The sequence below is a fragment of the Coniosporium apollinis genome (assembly GCF_000281105.1).
Source record: "Coniosporium apollinis CBS 100218 chromosome Unknown supercont1.88, whole genome shotgun sequence".
NCBI classification, from domain to species: Eukaryota; Fungi; Ascomycota; class Dothideomycetes; genus Coniosporium; species Coniosporium apollinis.
The window spans coordinates 1-17,977 of NW_006913350.1; the positions used below are offsets into that span (position 1 = coordinate 1).

The window sequence follows — 17,977 nt, forward strand, 5'->3', positions numbered from 1 at the left end:
TTGAGAAGTGGGTGGGCGGGCGCTGAGAGGATTTCGGCGTGGGTGCGCTTTTTAGACATAGTGGCGCTAGCAATGGAAATGGATGAAGTTAAGCATGTGAAAGAAGGAGATTCCTCGAGTTCATGGAGATGTAGGGTGGATTGACTGGTGGGATACTTCGGAAGCTCAGTCGAAACAATGATGCTCGAAGCGGCAGAAAAGTAAAGCTAGCGGTAGGCCGAAGGCGGTGAGGACCTCTCAGCGGCGCCAAGACGCGAGGCTGAAACGGCGAGGACGCGGATGAAACGCGTGCGGGCGGCTAAGGACAGCGAGGCTGGACCCATAAGCAGTTCATAAGGTGCTCCACTGCTCATAGACCTGATGGTTCTGAGTCTGGCTGTGTTGTTGCTGTGAATAGTGCTCAGTACATCACTTCTCCATATCTGACTGAGTTTTCTTTTAAACCCCCTGAAAAGTGAATTATATAGGTACGGAGCCACCCCATTTCCATTACTCAACCATTTATAGCACAGTTGTCAGGCTTCTCTATTTCTCTCTTTCTGCTCTAACTCGTTCTCATCGCGTCAGAGTCCTTTTGAATGTTTTGAATCCCTGAATTAAGGATAGAACCTGGACCATTTCCTGTCTTCCTATGTTCATAACCAACGGGAGAGGACCAAGTTCGGATCCGAGGTCCCTCCTAAGCATCAACTGGCCACTTGTGTTAGTCTGGCATTTGCCTGGAATCGCACGGCTCTCGACACTGAAACCGTCTGCTGGGCTTTCAGTAGCTGTAAAAGAGTAGCTATTATCGCAGCGCCGGAAGTACTTCGAATAATTAAGACAATCTGCGGTCTGGCTCCCTACGGTCATCTGGGCCGCTCGAGGAATAACCTGGAAAATACACCTCACATCAAGCGGCAAGCTTTAGCTGCTTTGCGGACACGAGGTATGACTCCGTCTCGAGTAATGGCGTGGACGCCTGGGCCTTGCGACAAATGGCCTATGGTCACGCCTATGACCGCAAGATTACTCAAGAGAACTCACGATACTCGGCATGAGTGTACCAGGCCAGCATCGGATCCTACAGAATACGTCACGCTCTGTACGCATGTTTGAGGGCCAGGAGAGGTTCTAACCGTGAGGGTCTGAATAATCCGGCTCTACCCTGCCGCGTGAGGGCCGAGTACTCGTAGAATATTCACACTGCCAGGACATGCCCTCCCATTGACTCCGCGGTTTAACATAGCAATCCCTGCTGTCGGTGGCCTGCCTTGTTTAATCTGCCTGTTCCTATCCCTTTTATCAGTGTAATATTTTCAGAACTCCAAGTGGCACAAGTATCTTCAATCTTCAAGCTTTCCGAGTCTCACAAGTCCGTTTCCATACCCAATCATATCCAATCATACTTCTCCAGCGACTTACCACCTAGCAGTCCTTAAAGGCGGCGAGACACAGCCAGCTATACTTAGCTCTCACAACCTACTTCCAAAGTCACTATGACCTCCCGCCTACCCTTCCTCCAAACCTCGAGCCTCCCCTCCCTCTCGGAGCAAGATGCCGCCGACACGCAATCCCCCGCGCGCGGCAAAGCGATGCGCGCCAACCTTCTGCAAAAACTGCGTCCACCACCTCTAGTCCACGCCTGGGACTTCTGGCACGACCGCCAAGACCGCAAGAAATCCGGCGCGGAAACCGACCCAGACGCCAGCAGTTACGAAGACCGCCTGGTCAAACTCGCCACAGTGACCGACGTGCGCGAGTTCTGGGAGGTGCTCAACAATTTCGATGTTACGGCGCTGCCGCTCCGAGACTCGATACACCTGTTTCACAAGGGTATTAAGCCGGTGTGGGAGGATCCGAGGAATGTGAGGGGAGGGGCTTGGACGTTTCGCGTGCCAAAGGAGAAGGCGGCCGAGTTTTGGAAGGAGATTTGCATGATGGCTATTGGGGAGCAGCTCCAAGAAGCTGTTAAAAGCAAGAGGACTAGTGAGTGTGGCCCCGTTTTTGAGACATGGCGAGCTTTGCATGATCTATTACTGCATTCTTTCATAATGTTCCTGCATGTGTTTCTATGCCTTCCACCTGCTATGACCTCTCATTGCTCCCCGAACTCACTCTCATAGTCCCTCACAGCACTGACGCATCTTGCAGCTTTCATCGACGATATCTGCGGTATCTCGCTGTCCGTCCGCTTCACGTCCATGCTCGTCACCATTTGGAACCGCGATGCCGAACACAAGACTGGCATCGACAACATCTTGCAGACAGTGTTGGAGCGATTGCCGCCTGACCTCGTGCTGAAGGACTCTGCTTACTACTACAAGCGGCACTCAGAGCACGCTGGGTTCAAGGCGCCGGGTGCGGAGGTTGTGGGTGGAGGTGCCGAGGGAGATGAAGGTGGTGATGCGGCGTGAGGGCGAAGCTGCATGAAGGGCAGGAGGGAGGCTGGGTGTAGAAATGGGATATTGATCTGGCTATACGTCAACAGTTATATGTAGTGAGTCGGAGGTGGTGGCATGTTTTCAACTGTTCAAGAGCTGTACAAAGTCCCCCAAACGCTTCACTAGTGTAGTGCATTAAGTTCAAAGGGCGGAAGACGACTTAGTCGTCTCAACAGGCACCTCCTGCGGTCTGCATGAGTGCATTGGAATTATTCAAGTGTACGCTCATCCACCAGCACTAATTCGTGACACAATGCCGAGTCCGCCCACGCACCTCAACCTATCTGCTTTCTGCATAGGACCCGTCGTTTCGTGAACCCGAAAGTCAAGTACGCCATGTCCCTAAGGTATCACTCCACGCCCTCAAACGCCGCTTACCAAACCCTCACCCAAACACCCCCGCCCTCCTCATAACGCCCTCAAACTCCTCCCTCCCAACCCCCGCCTCGACCCCCGCGCCCCCATTCGCCTCCAATATCATATCCCTGAGCACATCATCCCCGACTTCTTCCCTGATCTGATTCGCAATCCTCCGTAACTGCGACAATCTAATCTTCTTCCCCTTGCTACCCTCGGTGAAGAGCGCAAACGCGGCATCGATCTCCGCGGCCTGGTGGTCAGGCGCGCTGGAAGCCTGGAGCAGGCGCAAGGCAGCGTAGGCGAAGAAGTGGGCGAAGGGGATCCAGCCGTCGGACTCGGGGTCGAGCGTATCGAGGATTTCGGGGAGGGAAGAGGGCGGGACGGTGAGGCCAAGGGCTCTAGAGGTCGCGTTTCGTCAGCTGCTGCCACAACCCGTACTAGCCCTGGTGATGGTAACTATTCATTTCCAACAAGGCTGTCCCTGTCCTGCAGGGGCAGCGCGACGCAGTCTAGCAGAACGGCAAATGCGTACATCAGACATCGCCTCACTTCACCGGCTTCCAACACGCCCTCCTTCTCATCCTCGTAGTCGGAATGCTGACGCGCGAACAACTTCCACGCTTCCCTGATCTCTGCTTCCTGCGCGGCTGTCACGCCGTGTTCTTTCGCGAGCTTCGAGACGCGTTTCTTGGTTGGTGGTTCGGGGGAGGCTTGTCGGGCTGGAGGACGGCGCTTGGGCGGCTGTATAGCGGGAGGTTGTGTTAGCGACTCGTGGCATAGAAGGAGTGGGAAGAGGGAGCTGTACCATTGCAGAGGGGCGCGATTGCTGTGTTTTCGTCGGCCGCTGGGAAACCTCTAAAGGCGTATGCGATAAGAACGACACGAATGACGATGTCACGGGAGAAGCCGAGACGGGTTGCCATGTCGGGGATCGCGTGGATTTCGGCGTTCGCTTGAGCATTTTTCCTTCAACTTCGAGCTGCTCTGCTTCTTCGCTCATCTGCCATCAACTGTCGAAGTCGGTGGCTGGAACTTGATCACAACTTCAGCAGGACTTTAATGTACGTTTCAAGGCACTGGCTTCAATGTTCGAGTCCTAAGCGAAGCGAAGAGTAACACATATGGAGACATTTACCCACTGAGCCCCCCTTCAGCCGGCATGGCTAACACAATACCTGAGGCTGTAACCCTCACGAGGTATTACCCCAGTAGCTTCCAAATATGCTAGAGCTTGCCATCTCCAAACTACTAGGATGAGCAAGTGTGGACAGAGAAGCAAGAACGATAGACCCCTTGAGCATCATGTATGTTGGAGGTCCTCCGGCGCGCGAGTGCTCCAATATTGGAGGCTTCACGGCGTGAAGGAGGAGACATCTATGGTTGGAGTTTAATCTTCATGTAGAGTGGAGATGCTTTTCGAATTCTGCAGCTGGCGTAAAGCGTATACGAAGTAAATAAAGACGGGCAATACGCCCAGCCTTGCTATTAAAGGCATCTTTACGTTTCTGGTTCCTTCGTGTCATTCGTTCTTCGTATGTTCCTCATATGTTCCTCCTTAATTCGCCAAAGCATACGGACCGTGACATCCACGAACCGCGAAGTATCCATCTCTCATCTCGACGAATTCTCATCTGCAAATCCATCAGGCGTGTACATCATAATCCGGAGCCGACTATTTACCAGCCAGCACCTGCGCGCCATCTGCTACTGCATCCCCATATTCACCCTTTCCCCCACCACTTGATGAGTGTTCGCCTGCATATCCATCAGCAGCATACATCCTAGTCCAGGGTCGACTACTTGCCAGCTAATACCTGCGCACCATCCGCTACCGCATCACCATATTGCCCCTTCTTCTCACTACTCCCCTTCCCCTCCTTTTCCTTCCACGCCCAATCCGCGTCCGGGTGAATATCCGGCTCCTCGATATAACTTCTGACCTCCCTCTTCCTCTTCCAATCACTCCCAAACCTCTTATCCCTCTCCCCAACCATCTTCTCAAAATCAAACTGGTTTTCGGCTGTATAGCTCGTCATGAGCTGCGGCTCTCCCAGCGGCAGCTTATCCCCACGGTCCACTTGCCAGAGATGATAGATCTTGCCGTACAGCGTTACCACCTGTTCCATCTCCGTGTTCTCCGCCACTTCCCAGACGCTGTTGGGAACGAAGGTGGGTTGCGGCATGATCAGCATGCCGGACTTGGCTTCGAAGACGTGCGAGTGCCACAGCTTGCGCTCGGTGCTGTCGAGGGTTTCGTAGAGCTTCGGCGTGATCATGTACTCGATGCCGATCAGGCGCGCATTGGGTTCGGGGCTATCGTAGAGGATGCATTGGCGGACGTCTGGGGAGGCATGGTGTTTTAGCAGCGAGCTTAGAAGAGGCATAGTGGAGTATGTGCGGCCTACCTTGGTTGAGATGCGAGCAGTAGTGGTTGGCTTCGACACAGCGGCCGGGTTCTTTGGCATAGGCGTGGAAGGCATTGAGATGGGCGCAGATCTGCTTGACGGGTCGAAAATCCTGGCAAGCATCCTTGGTCAGTGTAAAACAGGGACTGCAGGAAGTCAATATACCTGTGTTAAAGCCGCTCCGGTCTCGAGAAGTTTGTCCTTGAGGTGGACGGGCTCTCCGAGAGCCTTGTTAGTGACTGGTATCGAGTCCATCTGTACTGGAGGTCTACGAGGCGAGGAGTATGGTAATGGCAATACTGGTTCAACAACGGAGAGGGCTGTATTCGGATTGCTGAGGGGTGTTGTAAGTTGGATCAAACTCTTCAATGTACTTCTAAGAATCCCATGACAGCTTGCTGGCTTGACGTCATGTTGATAGTATTGCGTGAAGACTGCCTTTGATGACCCGGATACTCGAAAACTGACACAATTCTCCGAAGGCGTCGACTAAGCACTATGTCTCCTTACGAATGGGCATGTACAGATCATCAAAAGGCATTTCCACATACAGATTTGATATGGACCGTTGACGTTTCTGACAGCTGCACGAATGCATGACATACTGCTATTTATCGATAAGCCGGAGGTTGCTCCTGACATCAACATCTCCCAGTAGACGGCCGAACGAAGACATGATCTTCACAAGTCTCAGCAAAACAAATGCAAAAGCTCGATCGACACATTCAGGATCGAACACTGTATCTCCCAGGGATAGATTACGATCCATCACAGTATCTATGCGGTATTCTAGGCAACAGCAAAAAGCTGAGGCGATCCCGAGGGACCACAAACGACTGGTATTACCAGTCAGCCTTGGTAGAGTGGTTTGCAGCGAACTCAGCTGAAAGACGAAGCTCACTTGACATAATATATACATAATGCCTGCTCTTAGGCTGGGTTATGTTGAGCGGCGGACGGAATGTTCGACACCAACCTTCGATCACTGTGGACCTGAGCATATGTATGTTAAACCACAACCGCTCCAGGTAAGGCGCAGATGTAGCTCCACGATATTGAGGAAGAGTGTCACAATTTCAAGTTGAAGGGAAGTTTGAGGCAAAAATCACGTTCAAGGACGCACTGGTAAAGAAGGATTTTGATATTGATTTTATGCTATGCTGCACGCCCTCGCTATGCCTGAGCCTTCGGGTCGTCTGAGCCGGGGCTATCCAATAGATAGAGAAAGAAACCAAGCGTCCTGTATCATCACGGTCCCAACAGAGCGGCAGTGATACCCAAGTCTACAGAGCCCCACGCTATGCTTGAGAAAGTCAGAGATGCTGCGCTCCAAGCTCGATGAGCTAGGAAGCCTTCTTCTTCTTGACACGCATCCTCTTCAGGTTTTTCCTCCGAATCTCCCGCTCGATACGCCTGACCTCCAGAAACTCTTCCCTATGATGCTCCTTCTTGCGCCGGTCTTTACCCAACGGCTTGTTACACCAATCACTATACCAAAGAAAGATCTTGCCAATCTTCATACGCTTCAGCATCCTGTCCAGTATTCAGCACAACCGCCACTCAAGCCATAGGCGACGTCGGGTGAGTTGCTAAAAGATACTAGTTGAGGCTTTGCAGGCGCCCAGCGGGCCCAGCCCTCACCTCTTAGCCTTGTTCAGTTGCTCCATGAATTCCTCAAGCGCCGACCGGTCCTTGGTAGCGATGAAGTACTCCCCACCAGCATCTGTCCAGCTAACAGAGCCCGAGAAGTACTCCTTCGGCTCAACCCTGAGCGTGTTCCTGACATCATGGATGGTATGCTGAGCAATGCGGTGGCTGGTCGGTACGAAGCTCTTCAGGCTGACAATCTTGCACCCCTCCTTCAGGTCGAGGAACTTCAGGAGCAGTTTGTCATTGAGCTCGGGGCTGAAGGCCTGGTTGTTGATCAGCACGACGTCCGCATGCTTCAGCACGTTGTCGATCTCAGGACTCTGCGTGAAGTCGGAATGCAGCAGCCTAATGCCCCCAGCGGTGAGACCCCACAGGCGTGTGCGCTGCATAAACTCCTCCGACTGCCGTTCGGCTGCCCGCGCTGGGTTGGCCATCTCTTCCACGCCCCAGCTCTTGGCGCCTGTCTCGAGTGCGGCTTGTAGGACAACGTTGCCGACGCCAGAGCCGAGATCCACAAAGACTTGGCCGTGCGTCAGGCCTGTTTGCTGCAGTATCGCCGTCACGAGCGGTGGTAAGAGCTCGCCGTAGACGTTGTTTCCGCCGTTCTCGTACTGCTTGAGCTCGCGCACGTTGGATGAGACGCGGCGCGAGTAGACTTGGTCGAGGATGCGCTGGATCAGAGCGAGAGGAATGGATCGCTTCGCGTCGAGGACCTTGGCAATGGTGCCGTCTGCCAGCGCATTGCTGACGAGTTCGTTAAACTCGGCGATTGTGGCTTTGAAGTTGGCGAGGCTGGACTTTCCGGGGTTGGCAGCGCGCTTGAGACGACGAGGGATACCGTTGCTATCATCTAGCAGCGGTTCGCTTATCTCGGGTGGGAAGTAGAAGCGGAGGATCTGCTCTACTGTCGTGATTATGTCGTCGAGGGGTGCGTACTCGTCACTTTCATGGGGGATAACGAGGGTGAAGCTATGATTGATATTAGCATCACTGTGAATATAGGAGGGGCGGGTAGTCTACGAACCGTTCCCGCGGCATATTGCTTGGATACTGCAGCTTGATGCTAGCTAGCGAGTCTGAACCGTCGGGGAAGGCGTTGGTGAACTTGCTGGTGGGCATGCTGGCAACCAGTTTGGCTCCAGACATCATCCGGTCTGCGCCACTGGTATCCGTGCCCTTCCTCCTTATGCTTCTCCCCTTGAGCTGCACCTCCGGCTCGAGCGAACTGTGCGAGCTACTCTTCTGGCGCTTGCGTGATCCCGCTTGGCTGTCATCGTCGCTGTCGGAGGAGGAGTCATCGTCGTCGAAGTGAGGTGTAGCAGGTGACGAGGCTTTGCGCTTCACGGATGGTGCGCTGAGGTTTGCAGACTTGGCTGGTGTGTTGCGCTTGTGCTTGTCCGCTGCGCTGCTGGGGTGAGCAGGCGCGCTGGTCTTGCGCGATACTGACGCCGGAGCTGAGGAAGTTTGCGCGGATGGCTGGTGTGGTCTATTGAGAACAATCTTCCCGTTCCTCATGACATATTTGTCCTTCGTTTGTTTGGACTTGTCGACCTTAGTGTTCATCAACACCATGATGCCGGTTTGGAGTGCTATCACGAAAGAGTGGGTTGAGGTAAAGTGATGTATGTGGGGAGTTGCGAAAAAGCAAGAAAAGAAAGAGTGTGACGCAGTGATGTCGGTCAAGCTGTGCAGAAGCAATACTGAAGCAAGAATTGGCAGTGGTAGAGATGGTGGTGGTGTAGCGGAAGAAGATGTCGAGATGTCGAGGGCTTTTATGTTGCGTCGAAGTTACCTGCAGGTGCATGATCGGTACCGCCACATGAGGTTCCGGGGTTGCGCCTTCCGGGTCGGCGGGCGGAACCTTAAATCGGAGCCCTGCGGCAAGGACACGTTCATGCGCCCTCGCACGCACGCCATCTCCATTTTGCGCCCTCGGAGATTCTTGTTGGGAGATAGATGGATTGTTCTCGTACAGCTGTGGCTGCCTTGGTAGGGGAAGTTCAACACATCGATTGTGCACGACAGATTCTATCTATTCAGTATGATCTAGGAATGCACTCAAAAACGCGGACTTCGCATTTAGGGTACGCAATCTTTCATGTTCTCTTGCAGGGTCTGTAGGCGCCCGTTGCATTCGTCTTAACTACACGCCCGAGCCGTACCATCTATCGCTTCAGCGGTGCAAAACAGAATCCCCCGTTCATCGTTGCCTCCAACACCGAACGCCTTCTAGGGAGCGCTGGTGGTTGAAGTCAATCGCCCCTAAACTTTTTGAGATGAGAAAAGCTACGAACACAGATGCTGGGAGCAAAGATCAGGGATGCGGAGGGAGGATGGTGGGTAAGGCAAAGAAAGTGTGGGATACAGGAGAAGCAGAAACGGCCCTTGTAGAAGGTGCCCAGCCTTTTCAGCGCCAAAAAGCGGCCCTATGAGTATGCGTGCCGAGAAGCGAGCGGAGGAGGGTTATGCAGAGGCTGCCGAAGAAGGCGTCTATGAAGCGCACCAATGCCACGAATGGACAGAGATCATTCTCATCGATGATGCGATGCGGAGTGGGTGTTGAGGGGTGCTACGCTCAAGAAGCAACAGCGCCGTGTCTGCCACCCCTCCGGCTGTTCTTTGGCTTGGAAGAGACCGTGCTCCAGCCTTCCTCTTCCAGACCCTCAGCGGTCCCCGTGGCGTTCGCGGTAGGTGCAGACGGCTTGCGCCTCCATGTGCCCTGGTCTTTCTTGGGATCTCTAACAATCTCCTTTGGCTTGACGCTTTGATCGTCGACAATAGCGCCGTTGGCAGAGTCCTCCGCCTGTTCTTCTTCGACGTTCCCTTCGCCGCTCTTCTCCATGCGACGGAGTATTTCATAGTTCTTTTCAGCAGGTGGAGAGCCTCCGCCGTTCTCCTTTGACTCCTCCTGGGTGCCGTCTTTGCTGCCCTCTTGAGACGCATTCGCTTTCTCGGCCTTGGCAGCGGCCTCTTTCGCGCGCCTCTCCTCGCGCGCCTTTTCGTCGGCCTCCTTCTTTTGTCGGATGGCTAGCTGCCTTTTCTCCTCCACCTCCTTCTCGCGAGCGGCAGTGTCGATGGGTTTTGCAGCACCGAACGGGCTCGCCTTGGAGTCTGAGCTTCCAGAGTCAGCTGCAGGCTGAGCTTCAGAAACCGTGCGCTTGGCGAGATTGAGCCTCGGTCGCTGAGTAGGCGGCGCCGGCGTTGCAGCCGGTGAAGAAGGGGTGCTAGTCTCTGGCGTGGCGCCCGGAGATTTTGCTGGCGCATCGGGCTTCATGCGTGATCGCCACTGGTTGTCAAGCTCGGGTGCAGTAGGTTGCCGGTCGTACGCCGGCCTTTCCTGGAATTCACGGCGTGGAGGCCGCGACCCGTCCTGAGAGCGGCCTTCACCCCAAGAGGGCGAGTTTCGGCGCTCAACGGGAGGTCCGTCACGGCTTCGAAGCCGGCCACCGTCCCGCATTGGTCCTCCAGTAGGTGGTACCGGCGAGAGGGGCCCTTTCCGCTCCCAATTTCCGAAATCGCGGACCTTGCCGTCTCCCTCGAAAGGAGGCGGTCTTCTGCGCTCTCCACGCTCGCTTCCAGCGTCCGAGCCGGCGTCAAACGCCCTATAGCCGCCGCCACCCCTCTCGGAGGTACGGCGTGCGTTGGGAAGATCCGGTAGCGGGCCTTTACGAGTCCAGTCGTTGATTTCGCGGCCTTCAGGACGGTCCTTGGCTTACCAGAAGGTCAGCTCGGTAAGCCAAAAGTGAGGATCAAGCTTACGTGGGTCAGCAACAGTGACTCTAATGTTTCTTCCTTGAAATTGAGTGCCTGAAAGATCCAATGCTTTTTTGAGCCCATCAAGCGTGCCGAATTCAACATATCCGAAGCCCTTCGGCTTTCGCTCCATCTTGTCTTCAATGATGCGAACGCTGTTCACCTGACAGGCGGCAAAAAAATCTTGGACGTCTCCTTCAGTGGCATCGAACGAGAGGTTGCCAAGATGCGCGGTGTATGGAGGCTTTGTCGGGAGCGGGAGCTGTTCGCGCACAGCATATCCGCTAAGCCGATCGCCGCCTAGACTACCTGTTAACTCCAGTCTCTTGCGTGAAATGTTCGTCGTTGGACAGAGCGAGGTGCGTACCGAAACCGCGATCACCACCATAGCTGGGCGCAGAGCTGAACGTGCGTCGTTCTCCGCCATAACCAGTCGCACGGGAGTCTGGATGCAGAAAATCAATGGATCGCTCGGGATGGAAAGTATGTCGCAATGTGATGGGACTACTAACCAGCTGTCTTACTGTCAGCAAACGCTCAACGGGGCAAGCAGGACTTGAACACTTACAAGAACCGACTGGCATATCCTCCATTTCGTCTGCCCATGACCCCACTGCTGAAGGCCGTCAACACCTTTTCTCCATCTTCCTTCAGCGAGCGTAGCGCATACCTTTATCGCCCAGGAAGTCCCCGAGGGACATCTTCTGGGGCTTTGCTTTTGCAGGAGCTGCATTCAGGCGAGTCAGTAATTCTTCAGGTTCTCGAAAAGCCCAGCGATACCAGGCGAAGGGTTTGCGAGAAATGCTCTCCAGCCTGACAGTCTCCGCACGAAGGGAACGACGAACCCATGATTGCGGTAGGTATTCAGTCAACGCGCTAATGCTGTGCGCGTTGGCTGTATGGATGCGTGAGCGTGGGTTGCTTGCAGGTGTTGCGCCGAGTGCTGTCGTTTGTCTGGTGTGTGGGTGGTGTTCGCCTTGAGGTGGTGGATATCAAAGTGTTCACGAAGGGTTAAGTTGCAGGTGCGATGTTCGTCAGCACGGACCTCTGCAATTCTTCGCGAGCAGGGGGGCTTTCAGCATCCAGTTCACTTCCGAAGCCTGCTCCAGTCCCGCGCATCTTCACCAACGTTTTGCACTTCAAGCAGCAGTCATGGCCGAGAAAGACAACGGCATGACCGTCGTGAGACCCAGTGCGATCCTGTGGCCCGCCATGAAGGTCGGGGCGTTCTCCGGCAAGTTGTTTCTGGTACTCCGATGACATCACACTCCCCTTTTTAGACACGACCGAAACAAACCTCCTTTCGTAGATTACTTTCGCTTCGATGTTAATTCAGTCTCCTTTCCAATCCCTATGTTGCACCTTTTCTTGGAGGTCGACTTCGCATGCAGGAGACGGAATCTTGGCCCAAATGCCCTATCACGTGTCTGCAGATGTGACCTTAAGCTAATCTGTGTAAAGGCGCATTTGGTGTCGCCTTCGGAGGAGCGACGGGAATCGTACGCTCGACAGCACCTGGACTCTTTGCCGCCGCCGCAGGCATTCAATGGTTCCTGATGGGTAGCGTCTTCTGGGGTGAGGTGCCCGCTTTCGTCGTATCCTGCCCGTGCTAATGTTCTAGCTGCTCGTGATGCGCAGCTGCATGCGAACGGTATCCGTAACTGGTGGCTCGTAAGGCAGAATGGAAAGCCCAGTTCACTAGCAATCGATGCGAAAACGACGCAAGATCGGATTCGCGCAAGCGCCGTTGCTGGTGCTGTAACTGGCGGATTAGCTGGCGCAAGCCGTAAGAACATCCGTGTATATATGGTTTGTTCTGTGTCTGACCAACGCCATAGGAGGACGTGCAAATGTGGTGCCTGGTATCATCATGTTCGGGATCTTCGGCTTTGCGGGCCAGAAGCTTTACAACCTGGCTGATGCTAAGCGCATCGAGGAAGAAGAAGCCAAAATGTCCCCGGGCTACAAAAAGGACAGCTTCTGGAAAAGAGTCGCCAACTCGAAGTGGAGCCCTATGAAGGTTCTCTCGGACGAAGAGTATGAAGCAATGCTCCAGGAAAAGCTTCTCAGCGTTGAGGCAGAAATCGCCATCATGGATGATAACATAAAAAAGCTGAGAGAAGCGGCGGGCAAAGGCAGCGACTCCAAATAGTGCCGGACACGTTACGATCCCATCAATCCGGTAACCGCGGCCGGAACCGTTACAGTACCAGGCTGGGGCCGACCCGGGCAACAGAAGCTTCCGAAGGCACAGAAGCGCAACCAGCTGGGTCTGGTGGGCTTGCAGAATGAATCTGCCACTCGAGCTCATATCCCTCGCAGTTCCGCATTTGGGACCGACGTGCGAGCATGGACGCAATGGCAGCTGACTCCGATACTAGCTCGCAAGTCGGGAGACCAAGATTGAACGTCCCGGAGCCTGGTCCGGACTCGAAGAGACCGGACGTGGTCGTTACCATGGTAGGGCTCGTGGCATAGTTCGCCGCTGCGATTATGTAACATGCTCCTGAGGAAGACTCCTGTCATGGCGTGCAATCCTTGCGGTTGCAGCTTCTGTCTGCGTGAGCTGGAGGAATTGAGAGGGGGATTCGGAGTGCTGCTTCTTCAAAACCCCTATCTGACAGATTACGAGGTTGCGGACCCGCGATGGTTACGTGCCCAAGCAGAATACTTTAAACGGTATCTCAACCAGCAGGAAACGATTGGACAGGGACCTCCGGAATACCTTCGCGTTGTGTATCACAGGATATAGAATAACTGTTGTTGTGAAAGGCTGTAGTTTAACTCTACCAATACGCACTGCTACACTCATGTACGAGAATAGTTCATGACTACGGCTTTCGCCGTCTCGAAAGAGATTCAGACATGATTTCGGGCGGCCTCCTGAGAGCTCTACAATCCACATGTTGTTTCGGTCTCACAGACATGCGTACCCCCTTTATTCCGGCCAACTGTTTCCTCATGTAAGTTTCTAACCGTTGTTCTATCAAAGGACATAAGGTATACGTCTAGGGAGCGTCAATAGCCTACAAACAGCCCTGAATGAGCGTTGTGGGTACAGATCAATCCAACAATCTGGGCTGGCAGAGAAGAGAAATGTCTTGCAGTCTCCATTGCTGATACTTGAGGGTTCCCAGCGCTCTTGTCCTGCTGAACGTGCTCAAGTAGATACAATATCTTTCGGACTGAATGTCTGAAGGTGAGCTTTTGTGTGACGTTCTACTTTGCATAATGGAGGTTCAAGAAGGTGTACTTGTTGATATCCCTCGAGCCTCACGATCGATAAGTTGAAGCAAGGGGATGCTTCCAGAAGATCATCATGCAGATGCCCGGTGAAGAGGCAGTCGCCCTGTATGCAAGGAAACCCAAACGCTCACAAACGGCGAAGACAAGCGAAGAGAGCGAACTGCGTGCGACCTCGGCAGGAGCTCGACTGATCTCCAAGGACGGCTGCAGATGGAGAAAGCCGTTGTCAGTGCCCATCCGCGATGCTTTGACGGATGGTTGACATGATGTGACGGGTGCCTGAAGATCAGGTCGGGCATTCGGTCGAGCTATGAAGAGCTACGGATGTCTACCTAGGTAGTTTGAAGTCGAGCGCCTGAGGGTTTACGGAGGAGAGCCGGTGGCTGGCAGCCATTGATGAAATGCTGACAACCCCCAGTCCGCGTACCTGAAACTCGGCCCTGGTCTCAGGAGGTCATGTGAGACCGAACAGACGGCAGCGCATTGATGCTGCAACTTTGGACAAACAACCTCATTTTCAAGAGCTTCCGAAACATGAATCAGCACAGCATAAACTGCTCTGATCCGGGTAGCTGCCGGCCAAACCCTTTTCTTCTAGACCCTTTCTAGAAAGGCTGCTGGTTGCTAGCAGAGGACCCGGTCGTCGTGCTAGACACTGTGAGGAGTTAGCACGTCGCGGATGTGTGGAACTGACGCCGCTGCGGGTAGGCGTTCGAGGGTCTGTTTGAGCCCGCGCGGGTTTGGTGCGACATCTGCCAGTGCGATGTCCACAGCGCATGCTGCGAGGTTGTATTGTCGTCGGGCGCAGCTGTATTCTTCAGGCGCAGGCAATCATAGACACTGCGAGTAAAGCTTGTGCTGAGACGCAGCCTCTGATATGTAAACCCAAAGTGCACATGGTTCGCTCCGAGTCTGCCTAGGTACGAGTAGGTACCAAGCTTGCATCGAGATTTGATGTGCAGGGGAAGCCGACTCGCTTACGGCTAGTTCCTGCCGCCAACTTTGCAGCACCTCCGCCCGCCATCCCATCCCATCCCTATTCCTCCCCCTTTGCGGTTGCGACACCAAGGAAACACTCTCTCGTCTCCTTCAGCCAGGCCGAGGGTGTTGCACGACAGCGCCCACCAGCCATTCCCTCACCACCCGCCGACGCTCTGTGATATATCTGACCTGGCCATCGTCCATTCACTCGGCAACCTCACCGGCCCTGACAGCTGACAGCCAATCGCCCCCGGCAATCATCCGTCCCGCCTCCGAGTTCGTGGCTGCCGCAACCGCATCGTCGTCGATCTCGTTGCTTCTCTTCCTCCACAGCAGAGTTACTTGAAGTTCGAGGACCCTGTGCACCGCATCGCATCTTGTACAACTAGGTGAGCAACACCGGTCAGCTCTATGTCTCAGATCTTCCCGTTTCGCGCCGCAGCGCGGTCTCGACGACCTTGATCAAGACACCAAGGCGCGAGACTGCGCCCTCATACTGAGCCTTCATGTGACCAAAGGCGTGGCCAGAACCATGATTTCACACGCAGTCGCATGGGCTGTTTCACTCATCTTTTGCCCGACCTCGCGCTAACTGAAAGTCAACCTCAGAGCATCCATCATCAACCGATCCATCGACAGGTCATCCCGAGATACCGATCACGCACTGCCAGACATCAGAACTGTGTAACACTCAATACCGCCGAGATGGGTTGCGGAATGAGCACAGAGGAGAAGGAGGGCAAGCAGAGGAACGAGGAGATCGAGAACCAGTTGAAGAGGGACAAGATGATGCAAAGGAACGAGATCAAGATGCTTCTGCTCGGTCAGTCGACCTTTGATGCGGAGTCCATAGGAGAAAGAACAGGAAGCTGATTGCCGTGCAGGTGCCGGAGAGTCGGGTAAATCCACGATTCTCAAGCAGATGAAGCTCATCCACGAAGGCGGCTACTCGCGCGACGAGCGGGAATCTTTCAAGGAGATCATCTTCAGTAACACAGTGCAGTCAATGCGCGTGATACTAGAAGCCATGGAGTCGCTCGAACTACCCCTGGACGATCAGCGCGCCGAATATCACGTTCAGACAATCTTCATGCAGCCAGCACAGATTGAGGGTGACAGCCTACCGCCAGAAGTCGGCAATGCCATCTCCGCGCTGTGGAAGGATGCCGGTGTTCAACAGTGCTTCCAGCGGTCACGGGAATACCAGCTCAACGACTCGGCGAAATAGTGAGTCGCTCCCTGTGCTTGGCCTTGTTCCAGTTCGATTGCTGACAGAGATCTTAGCTATTTCGATTCCATCGACCGCATTGCCGCACCCGACTACATCCCTAATGACCAGGACGTCCTCCGGTCACGTGTCAAGACCACTGGTATCACCGAGACGACCTTCATCATCGGCGACCTAACATACCGGATGTTCGACGTTGGTGGGCAGCGGTCCGAGCGAAAGAAGTGGATACATTGCTTCGAGAACGTCACGACCATCCTCTTCTTGGTTGCCATCTCGGAGTACGACCAGCTGCTTTTCGAAGACGAGACCGTGAACCGCATGCAGGAGGCCCTCACACTCTTCGACTCGATCTGCAACTCGCGGTGGTTTGTCAAGACATCAATCATTCTGTTCCTCAACAAGATCGACAGGTTCAAGGAGAAGCTGCCCGTCAGCCCCATGAAGAACTACTTCCCTGACTACGAGGGCGGCGCAGACTACGCCGCGGCTTGCGACTACATCCTCAACCGTTTCGTTTCCCTTAACCAGCACGAGACCAAGCAGATCTATACGCATTTCACCTGCGCGACAGATACTATGCAGATTCGATTCGTGATGGCGGCCGTCAATGGTAAGCGTCGCACCTACAGTAAGCCGTGGTGCATGCTGACTTTTTCCAGACATAATTATCCAAGAGAATCTCCGCATGTGCGGTTTAATATAACCTGGTGCTAGAGAGCGGGATGATTACGGGGGCGCGTCTGGTTAGCAGGGGACGACAGAGGGCCGTGGGCGGTTGAATGTTCTTTGGTCCAGCGGCTCCAGCAGTTGCAACAATCATACAACCGGCGTTCTCGGGTGCGGGGTTTTTCTACTCTAGCCATCTTCCACACTATACTTCCCTTTTTCCTTTGTCCGCTTGCCCCAGTCTTGCTGCGTGCTCGGTGGAGAGCCGGGGAAGTCGTCAATACCAGGAGTCTTGAGAGCGGTCCGGGTCGCGAGAACACAAAATGACCTGCGTTTTCTAGTTGGACGCTGTTTGATAGGGTTTCTCTATAGCGAAGTTCTTGCATCGATGTCGAGTGATCTGCTGTCTGTGTATGTGCGTATGCCGCGGCCTGTGTATCCTCAGAAGCCTTGAGATGACATTGTATCTGTGGTATGCGCTTTTGCCCTCTTGCTACTACATCTTACAGTACCCAAGTCTTGTAGGCATGGAGGTTCCACAGCAGCGCAAAAAAAGCCGGCTCCCGCAGTACCCTACGGAGGATGATCATGATGCTCTCCGTAAACCAAGCTTGAAACTCTCTACGATGCTGCCTTGCAGATTCTCCCCAGACAAACAAGAGAACGTGCTCCTCACAGTCGTCATCGTGCGTTGTATTTTGCGGTGAGAACGAGCCTTTTCAAGCCTGAAGCGGCAAAGCCAGGGTCCCGTCGCTTAAGGCCATGCCAAGATGTCGCGATAGAACGCACACAACGAAGAGTTTCAACCGCTGTCCAAGTCAGTTCTCACCCACGAATCTATTGCTGTATCTTGCGAAAACCAAATTTATAAATTTTTAGGATAGTGTAGGCAGCAACCGCCGCCGAATGAGCCTAATGCTCGGTGTTGAAATGTATCATTTGGCATACCGGACTGACTCACTCCGAGCTGTTTCTGCGCCAGTCCAGTGCGAGTCCATGCAGATTGATAACTAGTGCAGAGCCTCCGCGGCCTCTCACAGGATCACGATGCCTTCGCTGTGGAGTACGGTAGCTTAATCCTGCAGGGACTACGATGCAACTGGCGTTTACTACGGCTTGGTCCCCTTCTTCGGCAGTTTCTGTGTCAGTTTTGGATGACGTCTCTCTTGACCTCCTCACCGTCACTCCAGCGCGAGGGTTTGAATTACAGCTGCTCGTGCAGGGAGTGGTCTGTGTCAAGACGAAATGGGTGCGGGCAACCA

At 54.1% G+C, this 17,977-nt stretch overlaps 8 protein-coding genes across 8 annotated transcripts; 3 read left to right on the forward strand and 5 right to left on the reverse strand.

Moving 5' to 3' along the window:
• Positions 1 to 1,478: 1,478 nt before the first annotated feature.
• W97_09176 (uncharacterized protein) lies at positions 1,479 to 2,396 on the forward strand (the record flags this gene model as incomplete). The annotated part of the gene is made up of 2 exons (XM_007787039.1): positions 1,479 to 1,968; positions 2,134 to 2,396. The coding sequence occupies 2 exons, from the start codon at positions 1,479 to 1,481 to the stop codon at positions 2,394 to 2,396; spliced, it is 753 nt and encodes a 250-aa protein (XP_007785229.1).
• Positions 2,397 to 2,808: 412 nt separating this feature from the next.
• On the reverse strand, positions 2,809 to 3,706 carry W97_09177 (uncharacterized protein; the record flags this gene model as incomplete). The annotated part of the gene is made up of 3 exons (XM_007787040.1): positions 2,809 to 3,181; positions 3,316 to 3,502; positions 3,589 to 3,706. 3 exons carry the CDS (start codon positions 3,704 to 3,706, stop codon positions 2,809 to 2,811), a joined length of 678 nt encoding a protein of 225 aa, XP_007785230.1.
• An 873-nt stretch (positions 3,707 to 4,579) lies between these two features.
• W97_09178 (uncharacterized protein) lies at positions 4,580 to 5,443 on the reverse strand (the record flags this gene model as incomplete). The annotated part of the gene is made up of 3 exons (XM_007787041.1): positions 4,580 to 5,124; positions 5,189 to 5,300; positions 5,354 to 5,443. 3 exons carry the CDS (start codon positions 5,441 to 5,443, stop codon positions 4,580 to 4,582), a joined length of 747 nt encoding a protein of 248 aa, XP_007785231.1.
• Positions 5,444 to 6,531: 1,088 nt separating this feature from the next.
• On the reverse strand, positions 6,532 to 6,720 carry W97_09179 (uncharacterized protein; the record flags this gene model as incomplete). The annotated part of the gene is made up of 1 exon (XM_007787042.1): positions 6,532 to 6,720. One exon carries the CDS (start codon positions 6,718 to 6,720, stop codon positions 6,532 to 6,534), a length of 189 nt encoding a protein of 62 aa, XP_007785232.1.
• Positions 6,721 to 6,825: 105 nt separating this feature from the next.
• W97_09180 (uncharacterized protein) lies at positions 6,826 to 8,410 on the reverse strand (the record flags this gene model as incomplete). Its single annotated transcript, XM_007787043.1, has 2 exons — positions 6,826 to 7,807; positions 7,863 to 8,410. 2 exons carry the CDS (start codon positions 8,408 to 8,410, stop codon positions 6,826 to 6,828), a joined length of 1,530 nt encoding a protein of 509 aa, XP_007785233.1.
• Positions 8,411 to 9,413: 1,003 nt separating this feature from the next.
• On the reverse strand, positions 9,414 to 10,724 carry W97_09181 (uncharacterized protein; the record flags this gene model as incomplete). The annotated part of the gene is made up of 2 exons (XM_007787044.1): positions 9,414 to 10,549; positions 10,598 to 10,724. 2 exons carry the CDS (start codon positions 10,722 to 10,724, stop codon positions 9,414 to 9,416), a joined length of 1,263 nt encoding a protein of 420 aa, XP_007785234.1.
• A 1,019-nt stretch (positions 10,725 to 11,743) lies between these two features.
• Positions 11,744 to 12,743, forward strand: W97_09182 (uncharacterized protein; the record flags this gene model as incomplete). Its single annotated transcript, XM_007787045.1, has 4 exons — positions 11,744 to 11,839; positions 12,053 to 12,140; positions 12,213 to 12,377; positions 12,430 to 12,743. The coding sequence occupies 4 exons, from the start codon at positions 11,744 to 11,746 to the stop codon at positions 12,741 to 12,743; spliced, it is 663 nt and encodes a 220-aa protein (XP_007785235.1).
• Positions 12,744 to 15,523: 2,780 nt separating this feature from the next.
• W97_09183 (guanine nucleotide-binding protein subunit alpha) lies at positions 15,524 to 16,752 on the forward strand (the record flags this gene model as incomplete). Its single annotated transcript, XM_007787046.1, has 4 exons — positions 15,524 to 15,641; positions 15,703 to 16,045; positions 16,103 to 16,659; positions 16,709 to 16,752. The coding sequence occupies 4 exons, from the start codon at positions 15,524 to 15,526 to the stop codon at positions 16,750 to 16,752; spliced, it is 1,062 nt and encodes a 353-aa protein (XP_007785236.1).
• Positions 16,753 to 17,977: the final 1,225 nt, after the last annotated feature.